Below are 22014 nucleotides of genomic sequence, written 5' to 3' on the forward strand. Positions count from 1 at the left end.
TTTGGTACTCTGATGAAAATATACTCGTCTTAAAAAAATGTAAAGCATTTTTTTCATGCTCTTAACTTCATATGTTGGCGGCTAGGGGCTGTGTGTCCTTTTAACTAACACAGTAGGATCTGTACACAGCCAGGCAGTTGCTTTTTTTCAGACAACACCCCCGTCAGTGTGCATACATAAAGGTCATAATTACAGACTGCTTTGTGTAACAATGTATTTTGAAGGCGCTGTTTGAATCGCACGGAAAATCCGAGGTTGATTGACACACAGAAATCTGATCCTGTAAAAGAGACAGACAACCAATGGGAGGGAGCGATCCATCAGTTTGGAGGCCCCTGGAGGAGAAGCAAAGGAAAAAAAAAACAACAACATTGAACTGAGCTCAATGACTGAGCTTTGAGCTCTGAGGTGAGCTACTGCAACTAATTCACATTTTTAATCAAATCCATAAGGAATCATATGGGAGATTGCTGTGCATATTACTTAGGTGAGTCCCCATTCAAACTTATTTTGGTCCTTTTAAACAATTCACTTTACGCTGGAAAATATATTTTAAAATATGCCTCTGTAGTTCCGTTACGTGAGAGCAAAAACATGTTGATCGCCATCATTGCTAGTTTAGCAAACGCCGATCGCTGCTGCAAAGTAAGCGAACACTGGACTTCTAGGAAGCGTTAGCTGGTAATAGCTTTTTGGTATATGCATTTCTGCAATTTGTTTGTATTTTATTTGTTTGTTTGTTTTTTTCATTTCAAAACCCTGTTGCAGGTTTGGGCAGAAGTCTTGCATATTTTTATGAATGGAACTGCTCAAGGCTAATTAAGTTCAGATGCTTCCATTTATTATTATTATTATTATTATTATTATTATTATTATTATTATTATTATTATTATAAAGCCATCTTGTTTCTTTTAAGTTTTAGGTTGATCCAAATCCACATCCAGAGGAAAGCTTCATCTAAATGCCCACAAAATAATTAAATAAACGGAGACTGGATATGGACTGTAGAATGGATGGATTTTACGACCAACAAGTGCCTTACATGGTTACAAATGTGAGTGACCAAGTAAAGAAAGTTGGGCTTATAACTTCCACTCAGACAGATAAGAAATCACCTGATGTTCAGTGTCTCTGAAGCAGTTAGAAACCAATTAACTATTTCACTCCTGAAAGAATACCAGGACTTTGACTTTTAAAGAATATGTTGAATAATAATGAAAATAAGTCCAATCCTTGTATTTTTACTAATAACATTTATAAATAAATACATACATAAAACCATACTTTTTATTTAAGGAACATTTTTATTTGGCATGTGATGTTTTCACTATACTAAATCCACCATAATGAGCCACATTAGTTCATCATTTGGATTTGGAAATCAGTGCTTGTGTAAATATGTGTTCACTACCTTCAGACTTCCAACCAGATGAATACAATCTGTAAACCTCCACAGATTATAGTGCTGTGCAGAATACACTCTACAAAAGGTTGTGTTTATTTGCAAAATGTATTAGAGACCATGTAATCAAGTACACTATGTTTATAAATTGAATAAAAAAGAAAACACCAACAATATAGTCAGCCCAAAATGATACAGTATTTTACTTTATTCAATGTCTTAGCAATGATAATTAAAAAAACAAACAAAAAAAAAAACATGATTTTGGGGTATGTATACTTAACAACTGTCTTGTCTTCTCATCCCTAGTACCACATGCACTAAAAGTAGTTCATGAGAAAGTTCTTTCAATCAATTGATTTTTTGTCCTCCTTTTTTTAGAATCCACAAGGGAGGAAATGTAATGAGAGAGCAGTAAATGAGAGGAAAAGAAAATTCTTGAACACAGACCTTGCTCATGATACAGAAGGTAAGCTTGGAGTTAAATTAAAAAGTTAATTTCACGGCATCTTAACATTTTGAAAAGTTCAATTTGTTGTAGTTGTCGGGATACTTTGTACCGTATTTTTAAGCTACGAAGTAGCTGTGAAATCATAGTTATTGTTACACTGTGTCGAGTTTCTGTTTTGTATGTTATAGACAGACATTTTATTTTTTGTTAAACAGATGCATGATATTTATAAGACTTATAAACAGTTTGCAGTTATCTATGTGTTCTTTGTCTGAATTTGATTAAAATGTATTCTTCTTCTTCTTCTTCTTCTTCTTCTTATTGTTATTATTGTTATTATTATTATTGTTATTATTATTATTGTTATTATTATTATTATTATTATTATTATTATTATTATTATTATTATTATTATTATTATTATTTTAAGTGTAAATATAATTTCCCTTTTGAGGATGCTACCAAACTAGATTAAGACCCAAATGTCAAAAGTTTAAACAGCATTTTTTTTCTTTCTCTCCTTTTAGAACTTTTTCAGGATCTAAGCCAATTGCAAGAAACCTGGCTTGCAGAAGGTAGGGCAAATCTTTCCATATAACTTTAATTACAGAAAGAGAGAAAGAGTTAGAAAAGAACAAACGCAGGAACAATTGCAAAAAAAAAAAAAAAAAGCGCCTGAAGTCGCCTTCTTGATGTGCAGCCCAATTAATTGAGCTCTAAAAGCGCCACCTCATGTGTCATGCATACATTAGAGCCTCTGATGAGTTTGTCTTTGGGGAGACTGAAGCAGCTCTACCCAGTGTCATCACAAATTACCAGGAGAAATTGCTTGCAGCTCACAATCACATCTGCTTTTGGCAAGAACTCATGTACTCCATGTCTGTATGTCCTAAGCCTGCTTTTCGCAGCATTTAACCGAATCGAGAGCCCGTGCCATTACTGCAGTTTCAACTGGCAAATTTCAGAAGCTGTGCAGAAAAGGCCTGGTGCTGTGTTTTTCTCTGATGGCAAAAGTTAGTCTTTGTGGGCTTATCTGGACGTGATGCTTCAGGATTTAAGTGTCTTCTTCCCACCTTGTTTGCAACACAGAAGTTTAGGTTGGTACTAGCCTTATTCAATTTTTGTTGCCTCATTGTTTTATATATATACGTTTTTCTTTTTTTTTTTAATAAGATATGGATGGAGAATGTGATAATCACATACTTTTGTTAAAGTCTTCAAAGTACTGTTGCATGGTTGCATGTCTGTTTTTTATTTCTTAAGATTTTTTGAATATTCCAAAATGTGCTTTTCATTCAGTACTGTTTTTTCTTGCTTGTATTATAATTTTTTTTTATAGAGGCTCTATAAACATATCTACTGACATGCTTATTTGCCAAACAGTAATACAGTTATAAATACACATGGGAAATGCATCTACATGCTTACAGTATATTACTGCATGCAGATAAAATATATAAAATACAGTTTTTCAATGTTTTGAAAGGAACTTTTTATTTTACTAAATGATGTGATTAGATTAAATTGACATATTGGAGAAATAATGCAGTTCATACATTAAATGCATTTATTTAATGTTTTAATATCGTCTTCCAGATTACAAGGGGTTATAATGGAATACATTAGGTTGAGATTTTTTTTCTTAATTTGGACACATTTTTATGAAACTTGGTACTTTATTCTTAAAATATACAATTTCAGAACATCCCTTGCATCGTAATATGGTGTGAAGCAAAATATGTAATGATTTCCAGGTATTATAATTTAATTTCTTTTTTTAAAATGCAAGGTGCAGCACAATTGAAATAACTTTCAGTTCTGAAAATACATATTTCACAGTTATTTTATTTTTTCAAAATTAATTGTATTTAGTTGCTATTTGGTATGTACAACTTTGGCAGGCTATTTAAAGATCCTTCAGACAAGTTGGGATTTTTTAATATTTATCATGATTGTTCTAGCTGTAGTTTTTAAAAACAATTTCCCTTTTTCGTGTAAGTACTTCACACCAAAATGTAAGAATACATTGCGTTTAGTAATAGATTCCTTGTGGCTATCTGTGTTCAATACTGAGGAGGAGCCTGTTTTGTAGGCAATATAAAAAATACACAGAAAAAATGTCCAAAAATATTTGGTAAACCACAATTAACCAGATGTTACTTCTTAAGATTATTGATAATTCTATTGGTCCCCAGCCCTAGAGAAAATGGCTGTAAATGTGCAAGCATTTGCAATATAAATAATGTTTGTCTGTCTTTCTTTCTGTATTGTAGAAGTCTGGTAGTAATGCATGTGTTTTATTTTTGTTTTTTTTAAACCTAGGGAAGAAATATATTATACGGTTGCCCGCCCCCTCGTATTCAAAGAAATTGTATAGGTCAAATATATTTTGTTATTTATTTTTTGTAAAAGATTTAATCAAGGTTTACATTGTCATGTGTATGTATATACATTTACATTTTTTGTTAGGTTTTGTGTAGTTAACAAAATAAAACAATTATTAATTAAAGATTAAACTTATAATTCAGGTAAAACATCATCTTTTTTAACCTCTGTCCCTCATTTGAAATCTTACTAAAGGATTTGAATACTTTATAAACCATTTTCATAATCAGAAGCGTAACTGAATATGAAAATCTATGCCAAAGTTTGCCGGAATTGAATTCAACATCATACAGTAAGGCAGATTACGGTAAAATAAAAAGGATTACAAATATATATGTAACAAACTTGATGTTTATGGAGTTGCTGTAATTTTGGATAATAGTCAACGTTCATTTTTGTAAACTGAAAAACACTCAACACTGTACACTGTGACAAATATTACCATGTAATGTATTTTGGATAAAAAAGCAGAATTTAAATTTAAGTGCCAAATCCTGTTTCTAACATGCAACGAAAAAGCACAATGCTCACTTGAGGTGACAGCAAGGTTTTAAAATAAGGAAAATTGTAATCTTTCCAACAAACACATATACCTTTCATAGAAAGGTTGTTGCTCGAGCCTTTTGACTTGAGATATGTTTTTGTTATTGCTGGCAAAGTAAAACGTATAAGTATTATATGGGAAGTTTGAACACTGTTATGGTATGATAGTAGATCGTGAATTCTCAAATGTTTGGAAAATGTATTACTGCTTCAGCTTTTATCTGAAAAAAGAACATGTATTACATTGACTAGGAACCAGCTCAATCTTATTTGTTGAAATAGATGAAATAAAAAAAAAAAACTGGTGTAATCTACTTTTTTTAAATATATATTTTATAAAATGATATTCATATGACTCATGAGCTATTTTGATCCTGTTAAGCTTAAATATGTACTGTAAGAATATAAGGAATACAGTAAGTATTTTTAATATTTTAGATTCAGAAGATAAAAAAAAAAGTCTGTCCAGTGACTGACAAAGGTATTGCTGTAAAGATTACAATTTTACCTGTCTTGATTCTTAGAACAGGGTATTTCATCGGAGACCACAGATTTAAGTAATGACTTCCTGTCCATTTACGATAAAAATGAACACTAACCCATTTCTAAGATTTATTAGTTCAGGTAATTGAAACTAAACGAAAAGCCTATATTGGATAGAATGAATTTCCGACATCATGAATAAGGAAGTTGATGGGTTACTTTCAGACCTCAAAGTTTTTTTTTATTTTTTTTTATGTGAAATTATTTGGATAGACAGGTTAAAAGTGAGGTGTACTTTTGGATTCAAACTTAAGGGCAAAATATTTTGCAAAAACATTCTTCGTGCTTATATATTTTTTCACTGCCTATAGTAATAGCCTTTTGTACTTGGAACAAAAGATCAGGAAAGGTACATTTAAACACAATAGAATTTGCATGACTTTTTTCAGGTATGGTGTGCTTCAGTCTAAAGACTGGAATGCTTTTAGTTAAAGATTGCTTCTATAGAAAGTTCAAGTTTGCTTTGCCCATTCTTACTTAAAGGGTGTGACGTTGCAGGCCTGTTAAACCCACATGCTTGGCCTTAGCCAGTTTTTTTTTTTCTTTTTTTTTTTTTATGAATGGGGGCAGAGCTCCAGTTCAGCTGTCTTGAGGAATTGTTTGGTCAATCAGCTGTCTCATTCACTAGCAGAAAGAATGACTCATACATCTTCTGCCTTGCTTGGCTCCAGGTCACTGTTTTATCCACACAGACAGAATTTTATTGGATGAAGCAGGTTTTAATGAAAACTTTAACCTGTTATGTAGTTTTAATTAACTTTTTAGAAGAAAAATACCAGTTGTTTTAGGTCATACAGAAAACTAAAAATAGTGAATGTATTTAATTAATGCAGCGTACAATTATTTTAACAGTAGTTATAAAGTTGTGTTTTTTGTAATATTGTTGATAATTTCATACTTGGCAGTCATAGTGGTACATTAAGAGTACAGAATAGCAAAATTCAAGCAATATTTACAGCCTCCTTCATTTGCATGAGCTCTAGTAGCATTGCTGCAAGTACAGTATAACTAGCTTCCATTCCTTCCTAAGAAAATTATATAAATATAATCCTCATCAGGCATATAAAACTGTAGGTGGTTTACCCCACCCACAGACCCACCCACAGACCCACCCACCCACTACCAGAACTCGGGAATGTGATTTCTTTCAGCGATACACACTCTCCACCTTACCCTGCTACACATACTGTGAGGTAAATGTCATTGGAAATGTTGACCTTTCTTACAGGGGTTGTTGTCTTAAGTTGGTGAAATGGCTTGCATTTTCATTGAGGCTGAGAGTACTTTATAATGTAATATGTGTTTTAAAATTGTGTGACAGTTACATTTTTGATCAACCTAATACTATTTGATGTTGTACTGTAGTTATTACTCCTGCAAAGTGTTGAACTATGATCTGTTTTCTTTAGGTTGCATTTCTTACCTTGGTTATCGTATTTTCTTTAGTCAGAATTAGTGCAAAAGTAAACATGGGCATAACTCAACATGCCTATACTTGAAAAAAGAATAACTCCAACAAAATAACTGAAAATGGGGACTAGAGAGAAGTGTCATTTTACCTCTTGCTTTAAATATTAGTGTGTTAATGACATAGTGCAATTGAAACTCCCAGGACTACTCTTAGGGTGATGATCTGAATTTGGCCTTGGGGATGTGGCAGCCGTTTGTATGACAGTATATTGTTAAAAGCAGCAACAACAGCAGCAAAACAATCTTTAGCAGTATAGATCTAAAGGGAATTTTTAGTGAAGACAAAAAATTAACTTTAGTTCCACTGCCTATTAAACCTGATGGTTTTTGGTATTTTTCTGTTCTATTAAGGCTTTTTCAGCTAATTTAAGCAGAGACTGAAATTAACCCTTTCACTACATGAATCGGTATGTGACAAGCGAAGATTTCTTTCTAAAGATGTATAAGTTACTCCTTTGAGTTCCATTTATTGGACTGGTAAAGCTTAAAAGCAGGCAAAGGGAAACATGGTACATGACGATAACAAGGATAATCTTTTTATTTTCATGATACACGATCTCAAGGACAACCTTAGGACATAATATTAAAAAAAAAAGAGGCCAAACATCAAGATGCTTCTCCGTGCTCACTGGAAATAATGTTATTTGAATTAGTCTATTTCATCATTTCTTTCTGTTGAAAGGCCTTCATCTTGTCTAGAGCTGAGGAAGAGGAATGCATTTTAAATGAGACGAGCAAGACATACAGGCCTGTAGGTATCAATGCTTTTAATAAAGGGATGAATGTCTTTTTAAGCAGTTTTTCATTAATTAGGCTTCAAAAAGTGAAGTGCATCACTGGAGTGTAGGTGAAGGTGAACGCTGTTACTGATTTGTCAGTGGGTTGGCAATATTTTTTTTTACAGTATTTTTACTAAACTGTACGTGATTGATGGTGTTCTTTGAGTTTGCTCCATGTGATTTATAAAGACCTTGTCACTCACTTTTACAGCTCAAGTTCCTGACAATGATGAGCAGTTTGTGCCAGACTTCCAAGCTGAAAACCGTAAGTGTGACTCATTTGTTGTTTTGTGCTGGTTTTGTTTCTAATTCAGGTGGGTTATTTTTACCTGTTGTCCAGAACCCATGTCTTACAGTGATACAGAAAGGTGGCACTCCTATGAATTGGGATGTTTTGGCAGTTTTGGGAGTACTAGTTGGATTAAGGTGTTGAAGACCTACACTGGCTGTTGTAATTCATATGACTTTGATTCTCAATCTGCCACCAGCAACAAATCGGCATATTTCTGACAGTCTTTAGTCAGCTTTTGGTACATACTTATAGCAGTTTGCAGCAATAGAGCAATTATCCTTTTATAGTTCAGGTTGTAAATTAAAAAAAATTCTAAGAGACAGGATTACATTTAAGTGCTTTAGTTTTGTTTTTGTGGTTAGAATTGGTTCACCACTTCCAAATATTTTGTTGTGTCCAAATATTTCTTGACATGTTAAGGATACCTGGGTTAAAGCCAGTTAGTGTCCTTGTTGTTGCCTTTAAAATTGGATATTGTAAATGGATCAGTCAAAACAGGCAGACCTCCAGGATGTTGGATCCACATGTTAGGATCTTATCTCAAATCTTTAAATTAGCGTTGCCTTTTATCTGGTGATGTACTTAAAAGGTCAAAACAAGGTGTTTTTTTTATACATGGAACATACACTTCATATTACAGTACATACAGTTCTGTTTAGACTTGCTTGGGTGTCTTATTTCTGTTTGTGTTGGTTGTAATGTTTTTTTTATGTGTGTGTGTCTAGGAGACCCCTGGATACAAGACCCAGCTGGTCTCAGTGGTCTTCTTTCCTAGTAAATATAAATATATTTTCTTAACATTTCTGTATGTTGTGCACAGTTGTGAGGGAGAGAGATTGAGAGCTGCTTGGCAATGAGTACATGCAGCAATTCTGCTAACATTTAAGATCACACTGTTTGCTAATGTAGAGGAGAGCTGTAGTTGACAGTTGTTGGGCACTGGTCCAATTCAGCTGTGTTTGTGAAATGTTTTTTTTAGAAAGAGACAGAATACATATTTAAATACTGTTTTGATAGCTGTATCCTAACAGTCATCTAGAAACGTTGAATGCATACATTCATAAAAAAAACAACTTTTAAAAAACACAGTATTTAAATTACTCATGGAAAGACATCAAACTAGATATTGGTTAACAAACTGGATTTGAAAAAATAATGAGATTCCAAGCATACAGTGCTAGGTTTAACTGAATGGTTTGTGATTGACGGAAATGTTAATAAGGTTTATAGAGTGAGCAATGAATAAGCAACTTTCAATGTTTTCTTTGTATACATATATATATATTTCATTATTATTTTCAAAAAACAAAAAAAGTCCTTGTAGTTCAATGAGGAATCGTTATAAAAGACTTTTCAATGGCACAGTTGGGTGTGCTAAAAATGTTAATGTACTTTGACTGAGGTAATTTCTGATTTCTGTTACATTCAAGTTGGATTGAAAAGACTGGAATATTATTAATTCAATCATTTTTTTTTTTCTTTAATGTACTGGTATATAAATAATTTACTTTTAAGGGATGCTGTAGGGAGCTTCACATAGCAAACATATTTCATGCCTATTTAAATACACTGCTTTGAAAGAAAGCACTTTTATATTGAACTTCACATTTATTGTAATTCTATGATAGGTGTGTAATAGATTTACGGCTGTTTCTGTTTATTTCCCCAATAGTTTGTTACTGATGTTTTTTGATTAAATGTAATTTGGTAGTGTCCAAAACAAAAAATAAAGAGGGAAAGGCATTTTTAGTATGGTATAGAATTCAGTCAATACTCTGAACAAATCCCTAATCCAAATAGGGAGAACTCCTCAGTGGTTCAGCTTACTGTATTTTATTTATTTGAAACCAACATACTTATATTAAATAACAAGTGGAATCTCTCTGCCATTCATTTTCGTTGGGATTACAAACCTGTTCTCCTGTTATTATGACAAAGGGTCCCATCCGCTAGGGACAGCAGCCTGTTGCCTAACTGAATACCACTTGTGCCTTTTCACATATGTGAACGCTCCAAAAAAGTAAAGGCAGCCCGGGGCCGGCCCAGATTTAGGCTGCCATTTGGACGTGGCCCATGCATGTGTATGAACGCAAAGCAGACTAGGGCCGGTCTTTTCGTATCACATGACCAATGTGGTAGCATAGCTCAGTAAACACTCCCATACTCTCATGCACGCAAAAGGTAAATAAAGCTGAATGCTCTGCTAGTCAAGGCGGCAGTGGATCAATATTGAATAGTAGTTATTTTTACACCCAACAACTTTAATTATAAAAATATTGAAGACAAAAAAAATAATCTATCGGGTTAACACTCAGGTTGTTTCTTTCACGTAATATACGAGCTGCAGTGCATTCACAATTCTGCTTAATTTGTCACAATTACCTTTTCTTCCTGTTATTTAGTAACTACGCGATAAATATAAAAAATGCAGGATTGTGGATATCAATAATGATCCATAATGCTGGTGACTTGGCATATTCAGCCACCATTGTTTATTTTGCACGCAACGATATAGATGGCTACAGAAGTGTGTGTCTTTAATTTAAAATGCCGATCATTTCTTTAGCTGCTTGCTTTTACACACACATAAAATACTGTTCTCATCCACAAATGCACCATCTGAGGGTGAGACCCTCACTGTAATATTTCAATGTGTTATTGTGATTATTATTGTTAATGTTAGTCTACTGGTGATAGAGCAGTGGTTTATTATGTATCGTGCATGTTGTTGATCAAAGTGTATTTGATATTGTATTGCTGTATTTAGATTAGGGCGCTTCCTTCAATGAAGTGGTAATGGTTAGGGACTAGAGAATAATAATGACAATGATAATAATAATGAGTAAACAATACAATAGTTTAACCTTCGTGTTTGTAAACAAAGACAGTATTCATGCAGGTTAAACAAATACGTATAAATGAGAAGAAACATGTGTAATGTATTCAAGGCCATGTCTTTCTTTAGGAGGGAGCAGTAGTACTGTTATTAGGTGGTCAGTCGTAAACTTGTGAATTGTGAATGTCAGTTATTATATGTACAACCTGATAGTCATTTGCAATCTGGGTGAAGTGTCCGTTACGAAAATAAATAGTTATACCTGTCAACATTAGCAAGTTGCTGTTTCCTGCATTCTAAATACCTCTGTGTTCTTAAGAGAATAATGTGATTGTGGGTGTGGGTAAGCTCGGACCGTCACCCTGTTACACACCATAACATTAAGTCAAAATAGTCAATAATATATGTTTTTTTTAAATATATACCATATAATTGCTACTGTGCTGCATTGAAAAAAATATACTGTATATTAATAAGAAACATCTGCTACAAATCAAGGATTACTGTATGGTCTAGTAGCTCTTCCATTCTGAGTGCAGGCTATTGTTTCATAAAAAAAAAAAAACAAGCAATTCGCCACATTTTAGGCCTGCTTTTCAGTCACATATGTGAACGTGCAAAGGCACCTTAAATCGCAAATGCGAACAGGGTTGCAGACCTAAATCTGAGGCGGCCCTGGGCCATCCCAGTAATATGAACAGTGTCTAACTGATTCGATTTGGGGTAGCACATATCTTTATTAAAATCAGCAGCCTTAAAAAAGTAAAGCTTAAAATACTCATCGTATACTAAAACTAGAGGACGCATTGATAACCATATACAAATCTTGACTTGGTTTTGCATGCTCTTGGAAGGCTTACTGTAGCTTATATAATGTTCTGCTTTTCCCTCCACATACAATTTTATAATATTTCACAATGCTGTATTTGTAAATAGGTACCATATGTATATTTACAGTATAGAAATCTTAATTAGAGCGGGCCATATCTTTGGCAGAAGATCTATTTTAGAGACTTATTTATCCACATAAGGGACCTTTCAGCATCGAACTTGTTCTGCCTGTGGAATCACTTTAACTGAAAAAATGTTGAGGCAGTAAGTGCACATTTTAATTGATGGGAACCCACTTAAACAATGCTGTGATAAAGAATGAAACTGGCAACAATGATTTGCTGTGAGGCATGATGTTTCTGGAACGTTCACATCTCAAATAATTAGCTCTGTTTGTTAAAGGGGTAGAGTTTCCTTTTTATTTCCTGCAATACGTCTGTTTTCATTTTAATCAGATTAGATAACAGCTGTATTCAACAAGCCCAGGACTATTCTTTTCTTCTTTGTTTATTCCAATAGCTTTACCTTGAAATTGAAAATGAATTCGGCAGACAATCAATTCTTGGCCAACTCAACAAGTGGCAAAGCCCTTTGCTACATAATACATGTTGACACTTTTCCATGTTGCAATTTTATTTTCTGCTTTAATTAATTAAACTTAATTGTTGGGGTGGAGTCATTTAAACTATTTTTCAGTGCAATTTGGTGCTGTGGGATTTCTAGAAAGCTGCCATTTTTGCGTTTCTGTATGTATCATGGCATTTTTAGTACTTGTTTAAAAATGTTATAAGCGGTAAGTCATACAAGCATGTGATTTTAAATGTATCTTGGGTAATTTGTAAAAATAGCTATCATGTAGAACATTTCCAGTAGAATTTGATCTATTTCATATAGAAAACCATAAAGTGCAGCATACAAGCAATTTTCCAGTCTTGAAATCATTTAAAAGTTACATCATTTTTAAAAGATCCATCATAAACAGATTCACATTAATCTTGATGTGATTTGAAAACTGAGAGGCAGTTTTACACCTGACATGCTGGCTGGAGAATCTTTAGTTCCAGTAGAGAGTACAAAATGTGCTATTGATCAGCATTTTTAAATCTAGTGCAGAAAAATCTATAGTGACATTTACCCGTTCAGTGCCCCCTTATTGTCTTAAGTTAGATTCAGCGGTTTTAAATTGTATTTCTGCATTTAAAGTGCATTATTGTCAGGTTAGTAAAACAGTGCAAAATTAAAAATGTATAGAAAATTGTATATTTGCCTTGAAAACTGGACATTTATTCTTATAGATTTCTTCCTTGAAATGTAACTTTCTCTACCGATCGGATCACAGTAGTAGCACGCATACAGTACCAACACACACATCCATGTTGTTGCATTAAAACAGTAAAAGTACTACTAAAGTATTTGGCAGCAGAGTTCATATATTCTAAGCCAGCTCTCTTCTATGGGTGGCAGCTTTGAACCTTGTTCACATTTCTTGCTAGTAATGCTTCCCTTTTCTTGGCTGTATGGCAGGCAGCAGTCTCTCGCACTGGATCTCTTCGATAACCTTTTTGCAGCATCTAACACAGCTGACTATCATCAGTGCTTTGCTCCCTTTTTCTGTGTTATTGAAGCTGCAGTAAGAAACTCCATGTTGAATCGAAAGGTTAGCAGCTAATCAATAAAGGCCTACTCCTTCTCTCTGAGATAAAACTGGCATATTGATCAGAGATAAAATGGCTGCTTATTTCTCACAAGTGCTGTTATTGAACATTAGAAACCTCAGAACTTTAACCCACCACTCAGAAAGCTTCATTGCAGGGCACTGCCACACAGAAAAGCAAAACAATGACTTTTAAATAAATCAGTACATAAGCGTTTAAATAAAGCAGCAGGCTAAGTTTCACTATAATTCATTTAAATCTGTTTCAATTACACAGTATAGTGTGATTTGCAAAACCATGAATTAAATGTAATGAGTTACATCCACATCATTCATTCCTGCTAGCTATTAGTACCAGTAGTTATTGTCTGCTATGCCTTTGGATATTACAAGGTCTCTTATAAGTGAGGTATATAATGGGTTGACCATGACAGTGACTCCGGTCAGAGGTCAGTTTATCTTTGACCTGTGTTTATTAATGACCTGTGGAGATCACATCCTGCCAGTGACTGCTCAAGGTTAGAAGTTCTGGTTCTTTAAAACAATTACCAATGTTGATGCTTTTCCAACACAAAGGTGTCAGATGTCACTGTTGTCATAACGATTTCACAGTGCAGACTAGCACGGAGAAGGAAAGACCAGGGCATCTGCTAACCCAGGGTCATTTCTCTCAGATGTGTACTCCAATCTGTTCACACACAAAATTACAATCCTACCAATGTGGCCACAGAAAACAAATGTGGATAATAGAGCATCATTTCATTTTCTTCAAGAACTGAAAGCAAGCTATTATTGTAGCAAATAATTTTAAAATAAGACTGGCAGACCGGAAATGCATCCTGGATTTCAATTGCAGAAAATTATATATATATATATATATATATATATATATATATATATACATTATATATATATATATATATATATATATATATATATATATATATATATATATATACATACTATATATATATATATATATAAATATATATATATATATATATATATATATATATTTTTTTTTTTTTCAATGTACTGTAATAATATTAATGGACTTGTCAAATGTAAAAAGTGCTGTCAATCTTGTAGCTTTTTAGTATAATGCCCAGTAACAATTTGAGCCAGTGGTTGATACTTAACTAATAAGGTGTTTACTGGCGATCTATTTGAAATTATGTCTTTCATTGCAATTACTCTTTCTTTATCTTGGCAGCAGGCTGTTTTATTGGCATTTATTTAAAGCTTTTTAGCCTCTAGCCAGCTGGCTCCCTATTTGAAAATGCACTTCTGGTTTCGTATTAATGATTGGAGCTTTGATGTTAGCTAATAGGGCTATTACAGCCAGTGAACCAAACAGCTGGTGATGATGAGGCTGGCCAATGCAATCATAATGATGACATAATTTGGATATTGCAGACACAGAACGTTCTACAGAGTCAGGAAATCAGACAACTGATTGATTCATCGATTAGTAGGTCAGTGTTTGCATCAAATGTTCTTTTTAGGTTCAAAGAGAAACAACTATTCACTCTGTGAAACTGGTAGGTTTACTACATTGATAAGTCATCCTTTTCAGATTTGTGTAGTGATGGGTCTGTCCTGATTTACAAAAGTTTGATCATCATGGGCTTGTGTCACAAAGACGGCCGGAGTGGGTGGCGTCAGACCAGAAGCAGGAAATAAAACGACAGAGAGGTGTGGTTTGGTGGAGCTGAGCGATTGGTTTCGCTCAGCATTTAATAAACAGAACAGAAAATAAAAACACAAACACAAAACAGGACATGGCACTTACGCCAAAATAAATAGACAAACAAAACGAACTAACACTTAACAAACGGTGCACGGAGACAAACAAACACGGTGAGTACAACACTTATATTTACTTTTCTTTTACTTATTTTAACTCCTCTCTCTCTCTCCCGTTCTCCACTCTCGAACACCCAACCCCGAGTGAAAGAAATGTGCATCTATATATACTGTTGTGCTGGGATTCAATTACTAATTAATTATTCACTTGAATCCCAGCACGTGAATTAATTCTGTGCAACCCCGTGCTCACATACTATACTTTAAATGCACGTGCAGTGATGTGCAATCCCGTGCCTAAATACAAATATACAATTTAAATCACACGTGAAACACAGACCTGTTTATATTCCGTGTACCAATCTCTATACACCAACATTAACACACGCAACATACAACACATAACACACACATGCACACAGGGGCGGGGCACTGCCACAGCTTGCCATAATATTGGTGAATTATTTTATTATTTAACTTAATATTCTTATTTATTTTATTTTACTTAAACATATTTGTAAGTAAATGTTTTCCTAAAGTTTCAGTTTTGACTAGCTGACACAGTAGCTACAGCAAGGGACTTCATTGTATTTATAGAATTTTAACCAGACAGGAACTCGTTTTTCAAATCCTAAACTTTTGTCATTTTTAATATACACCACCATCATATATTTAATAAAAAAATATTTAAGGATGTGACGTCACAGGGGAAAATCTATGTAATTTAACCTAATTACACCAGCATTGTATCAGTTACAATAGAAAAAGAACAGGTAACCATACAGTATATGATGTGACTATAGTATCCTATGGTTTTGCACTTTACAGTACAATCCCAACACTTCTGTTAAGGTTTTCATTAAGCAGTGACTTGAACAGTCTATTGCAGATTTAATTCATTGCCATTTTGAGGTACTGTAAACATGGATTAATGGCTCAGAGGAAGTTCTCTGATCTGATAGTTGAGATTAAGTACAGTAATGGCTTCAGGGAGTACTTTAACTGGGGTAACTGTACTGGAAGGAGCCTTTGAGGGCCTGTGATGTATCTGAAGTGTCTACTCCAGTTATTAGGGAAGATTCATTTAAAGGGGAACTGATTGTTCTATATGAGTACATGTCCTGGTACTGTACATATTACCGGACTTGCCTGTAAGTGGCAGCTGGGGTCTCATAAAACCCAATCATTGCTAAATTGCATTACAGACTTTTTCCTGCTAAAAACGGATTTGTTTTTACTTTAGCCTTTAACATACAATTAGCAAACATAGACATTCTGTTTATGTGCTCATCTTCTTTAGTGTAATTCCTTCATAATTTTACAATACGCAGGTGCTGCAGCAACTTTTAAGATAATGTATAACCGTAGAGTATCTATGATATCAGCTTAGCGTGCAAGACAGTAATTGAGCTCATAGAGTGACATATTGGTCCAATCTGTGCTGTTGCTAACTAGATCTTGTGATTATTTTTAATTTGAAGGGTTTATAAACAATCAGAATGCTGCTGACAAGATGGGTTGACCTTTAAATTTTAATGTGAAAAACTGTCAACCAGAACACTTGTTTGTGATGGGTTCTTTTCTCTTCTTAGCTCTGAATCTTGCAAGGTTTCTGCAGAGTGAAAGTTAAAGGGGAGATAGGATGACTCTGTGTGTGTGTGTGTGTGTGTGTGTGTGTGTGTCCTTATTTGTTTCAGAATTCACAAAAAAGTGAGGGATTGGTCAGCAATCATATTCCATGAAAACTGCACTTAAAACTGCCAACTCTCAATAATTCTTATATTTGAATACAAGTGCAGCACTGATTAGTTGTGTGTGGTCATGTGCTATCAGCAGACATGACGTTCCAGCCATAGACAACACTGAAAACTATATCTACAGCAAGCATTACATGGAAGTGAGACATTTCGGTAGAGAAACATGTACTGTAAGTGGAAATGTAGCTTTAGTTATTGTAGTGTATCTGCCATGTTGCTTGTTGCGTATGCCTTCATATTGAACAGATTAAAACATCTTTTAAGAAAGAAATAAAACAAGAAACAATCCACGCCCCAGCAGTGTTTACTTGACACCTGGGGCGCACCAGAAGTTAACAGGCTGAAACACTTAACAATAAAAGCAGCCGTGTTCAGCATAGGTAATTTAATTAGTGTTGATCATGACTCCAGATGATGGGGATTTCATCAGGAATCATTTAGTACTTAACAGCCTTTTACATGCGCTGGGTCCATGTGGGAAGGTACAGTAAATTGCACAGATTAATGTGGTGCTTTGATATGTGCTGGTGAGCTCTTCCCTTGGAGAACTTGGTATTATTTAATGAGAATTCAAAAAGTGTCTAGAGTATAAAGATAATATACATGTTACTTTTAATTAACACAGTAGATGGTTTCTTTAAAATATGCAAATAAAAGGTTAGTGACATTAACGAGTATAAAACACTCAGTGGTGGTATATATAGTAATAATAAAATAAACATACAAAAAAGTATTTCTTTTGGTTTTGGTTCAGGTTGTTATATAGTGCTTTTTATAATTCCTCCACTATTTAAGTACCCCCTACTTCTTATTCTGAAATCCAAAGTTGCTGATTTCTTTAACAGTGTTATTTTATCATCTGGCTTGAACATTATTATATATATATATATATATATATATATATATATATATATATATATATATATATATATATATAAATAAATATATTGAGGGTAGTGAAGTAATGAATGGTTCTTGCATGATAAGTAAAGATTACCTGTCAACATGGCCTAACTGTGCATTCAAAGAGTTCATGAATTATTGAGTTGTAAAGTAATGGGGGGAGCACTGCACTGCACATTGGATCTGTATTTACTGAATACATTTTATGCTGACTTCCCTAATCATTTTGTTTTTCCATCTGCAGTGGCTTTCCACAGTCTCCCGCTGAAAATCAAAAAGGAACCCCAGAGTCCTTGCTCGGAGTTAAGCTCCACTTGCAGTCAAGAACAGCCTTTCCAGTTCAGTTATGGGGAGAAGTGCCTGTGTAATGTCAGGTAAGAAAACATGGACTACCTGCTGTACTGTATGTAACTGGAAATAGTGTACAATGATTTGTGTACACTTTATAAAAAGGCCTTTTTTAAACATAAAAAATATGTGCATAAGAAGCCCCTGAATGTATCTTAGCCATGCTTGACAGAAAAATACTATTTAAAGGTTAACCATAATAATGAAAAAATAAAAGCTTTGCTTATTAAAATTTTATTTGATTCAAAAGGGTCATCCTGAAAGTGTGGACAGAGTTCAAAAAAGTACTTTGAAACAGACTGTTAGTTTTAGAAATAGTTGATTTATTTCTGTGTGCAAATCACTTCCATTTAATAACTAATTAAGTATCAAATTACCTTTAAAGATTAGATAAACATGTGTTACTTTCACAGTTCAATAGCATTTCATCTCATTCCTTAGTTGAAGATTCAGACATTTTCTAACACCATCAGTCTGATCATCTCGTGGGAAACCAGCACAGCTTCTCATTTACACCATGTGCTTGTTCTTAATATGTCTGCGTCCAAACAATTACATTGAAACAAGACCTTCTGCGTTGGATCTCTTTTCTTTAATGACTGTTAAGTAAGTGGGAGACAGAAACATTTGGTAGTTTTTTGCATTTCTGTTCATGTAATAAAAACTCCTATTACTAAATCTAGACTCTGGTGTGAAAGTGTAGATTTAGCAGGCACCTGACTGTTCAAACCCCTGGCACCTGATAATTTCAGTACTATACCTAAACAAGGGATTTCAGAAACTGACAACTTAGCACAGGGCTATTGTGAGTTACATCCTGTCAATCATACCGTCTTCTTTCATCCTCCTGTCATTCAACAGACTATTCTAATACATAATGTTACATAAAGCATAATGATCTCTTTGAATTTGCTGCTTATCGATCACAGTGCCTATGCTCAGAAGCCACAAATGGGAATGAAGCCTTCCTGTTCACCAACACCATCCTGCAGCACGCCAGTGTCCCCTCTGCACCATGCTTCACCTAATCCAGCACCAACTCCCAAACCAGACAGGACCTATCCTCACCTTCCACCGCCCCAGCAAATACCTGACAACTCTTTCTCAATGGACCACAGGTGAGGAAATGAATGAGAAAATAATCAATGGAAGTTGTTATGTGTTGCTGTCAGTTGTTGCTTGCCGATTTGTGAAGCACCATGACCACAGTAAAACAGTGAAAGTCTACATGATGTCTTCCTTTCTTTTTCTAATGATAGAAATAGAATAAGAATGTCAAGCTACTTTTATATGGTAGTAGTAAGATAGCCAGGAGGTAAGATAGCCAGTAAGATAGCCAGGAGGTGTATGATCCTGCACTTGTTGGAAATGGACAATACCAGCATAAAGAAGCTTTGTTTGTTTGAAAAATGCCATTGGCCCTGTGATTTATTTTGGCCCCGGCCAGTAATTTAAATGTGACACCATAAATCATGATGATATTGTGGCATTTGGATGTTTTAATGAAGCTTATATAAATTCTGTACTCTGAACCTGTTTAAAGTATGACTTATAGGCCAACTTTCTGCTCATAAAACACACAAATACTTTTTGAGCTGACTTATTTCCCAAACAACACTTTCACTTTAAAATGCATGTTACATATATTATTATTATTATTATTATTATTATTATTATTATTATTATTATTATTTTTTTTTTTTTAGTAGAGGCCCTTATCCAGGGCGACTTACAATTGTTACAAGATATCACATTTTTTTTTACATACAATTACCCATTTATACAGTTGGGTTTTTACCGGCGCAATCCAGGTAAAGTACCTTGCTCAAAGGTACAACAGCAGTGTCCCCCACCTGGGATTGAACCCACGACACTCCGGTCAAGAGTCCAGAGCCCTAACCACTACTCCACACTGCTGCCCTGTATATATACTTACACAGTAAATTAAATGTTGCCCTTTCTCTTACAGATTTCGACGACAGTTGTCAGAGCCATGCCATTCATTTCCCACTCCCTCTGCAATGTCCAGAGATGGTCGGCCAATGTACCACAGGCAAATGTCAGAGCCTAACATCCCATACCCACCACAGGCCTTCAAACAGGAGTACCCTGATCCCGTATATGAGCATGCTGCCATGGTTGGGGGTCCAGCCAGTCAAAATTACCCTCCATCAATGATTATCAAACAGGAGCCGAGGGATTTCATGTATGACTCAGGTTTGTAATACACAATTCTTACAATTGTAACCTTTTTATCCTGATGTGAAATTAAAACAAATTAAAAAGTGTTGCTGTACTTAAATTCAAGACGAGGGACCTATGAGGCAGAGGCCAAAGCCATAAACAGCAGTCAAGGATGAGGATGAGGATGAGGATAGAATCATCCAGGCCAAACTGAGGCAGAGGCCTTTTAGGTTGAGGCCAGTGTCAGGGCCAGGATCGGTGTCAAGATTTTATAAGACAAAATCAAGCACCCAGTTATTTTTATTTTAAAAAGTAATGTATTAAAAGGGATACTGTGGCAATGTGCCCCGCCCCTGTGTGCATTTGTGTGTTATGTGTTGTATGTTGCTTGTGGTGTGTTAAATGTTGGTGTATAGAGATTGGTACACGGGATATAAACGGGTCTGTGTTTCATGTGTGATTTAAATTGTATATTTGTATTTAGGCACGGGATTGCACATCACTGCACGTGCATTTAAAGTATGTAATAATATGTGAGCACGGGGTTGCACGTAATTAATTCACGTGCTGGGATTCAAGTGAATAATGAATTAGTAATTGTATCCCAGCACAACAGTATATATAGAGACACGTAGCACTCACTCGGGGTTGGGTGTTCGAGAGTGGAGAACGGGTGAGAAAGAGAAGGAGAAACGTTAAAGTAAAGTGAAATAATCTATAAGTGTTTGTACTCACCGTGTTTGTTTGTCTCTCCGTGCACCGTTTGTTAAGTGTTTAGTACGTTTTGTTTGTCTATTTTATTTTGGCGTAGAGTGCCGTGCCCTGTGTTTTTGTATGTTTACAACCTTTTTATTTTCTGTCTGTTAATTATTAAATTCACCAAAACCCCAAGTCTCTGTCGTTTTATTTCCTGGATCTGGTCTGACGCCACCCACTCCGGCCGTCTTTGTGACAGATACACATGTAATTTTCATCTAATTCAAATAATTTTAAACTGTCTTATGGAAACATTATTATTTATTTATTTATTTTTGCTATAAACAAGAAGAAAACAAATACATTTAGCAATCACACGCAATAATTGTGAAACTCTCTGTCCTTGAAGTCCTTCTGAGGCCAGGTACCCGAGGCTACTGTTAAGGCCAAGGCCACTGTACATGTCTTTAAGCCGTATAACTAATGATTTAACTGTAAATTCATGTGGGATTTGTGTGAAACTACATTTAAGCTACAGTCATTTCAATTATGTATGAGTAAAAACCTGGTCTCTCTTGCAGAATTATTTCTGTGTTTTTTTGTGATACTAGTACTTACCTTTATTCTACTGTAACCCATGTACTAACATGTAGCTAAAGTATTTATAGAAATATTTTTAGAAACAGAATAATTACATTCTTCTTTTTTTTTGGCGGCTTTAAGCACTACTATTCACACACAGGTATACGGCTTAGTAAGGCTACAGTATTTTGTTTAAAGACAAGTGTTAAAAAGTTTTGAGGAGTGTAGTGTGTAGCTCTGTACTTGGATTATCTTCAGTTATATGTGCAGCTCGCTTACCTGTCACTACCTTAGCTTTACCCTACTTTATGGTTCAGTCCCCTAATAGGTTTTGTTTAATCGTATGGAATAAAGCACAGCTGTCTTAACTGGCTGAGTCAATCTAGTGGGTGTTTTGACTTGGTTAAACAAGAAAACAATACTATATACATATTAGTATAGTAAAATAACTAACGTATATCCCACTAAAAGAGAAACAACATCAAACCTTAAAGAAAGAATTTCTAGTTTTCAATAATTGTATATATTTTGCTTTGGTCTGATCCAATCTA

The 22014-nt window shown here is 34.6% G+C and overlaps 1 protein-coding gene across 8 annotated transcripts in view; it reads left to right on the plus strand.

Moving 5' to 3' along the window:
- The first annotated feature begins 207 nt into the window (after positions 1 to 207).
- LOC117399536 (ETS translocation variant 1) overlaps positions 208 to 22014 on the plus strand; it is a 28683-nt gene continuing 6876 nt past the window's right edge. Inside the window, exons 1-8 of one of the 8 annotated variants that reach the window (XM_059021991.1) lie at positions 208 to 408; positions 924 to 1055; positions 1785 to 1872; positions 2382 to 2429; positions 7786 to 7839; positions 17898 to 18027; positions 18931 to 19119; positions 19971 to 20218. In XM_059021991.1, the coding sequence (XP_058877974.1) occupies positions 999 to 1055; positions 1785 to 1872; positions 2382 to 2429; positions 7786 to 7839; positions 17898 to 18027; positions 18931 to 19119; positions 19971 to 20218 (814 nt within the window). In that variant the 5' untranslated portion in view covers positions 208 to 408; positions 924 to 998. Of the gene's footprint in view, positions 488 to 595; positions 682 to 917; positions 1056 to 1784; positions 1873 to 2381; positions 2430 to 2494; positions 2952 to 7477; positions 7547 to 7785; positions 7840 to 8597; positions 8641 to 17897; positions 18028 to 18930; positions 19120 to 19970; positions 20219 to 22014 lie in introns of those variants that run through there. The other 7 variants (XM_033998793.3, XM_033998794.3, XM_059021990.1 and 4 more) reach the window with 7 other exon arrangements.

The sequence above is a fragment of the Acipenser ruthenus genome, chromosome 4 (assembly GCF_902713425.1).
Source record: "Acipenser ruthenus chromosome 4, fAciRut3.2 maternal haplotype, whole genome shotgun sequence".
NCBI classification, from domain to species: Eukaryota; Metazoa; Chordata; class Actinopteri; order Acipenseriformes; family Acipenseridae; genus Acipenser; species Acipenser ruthenus.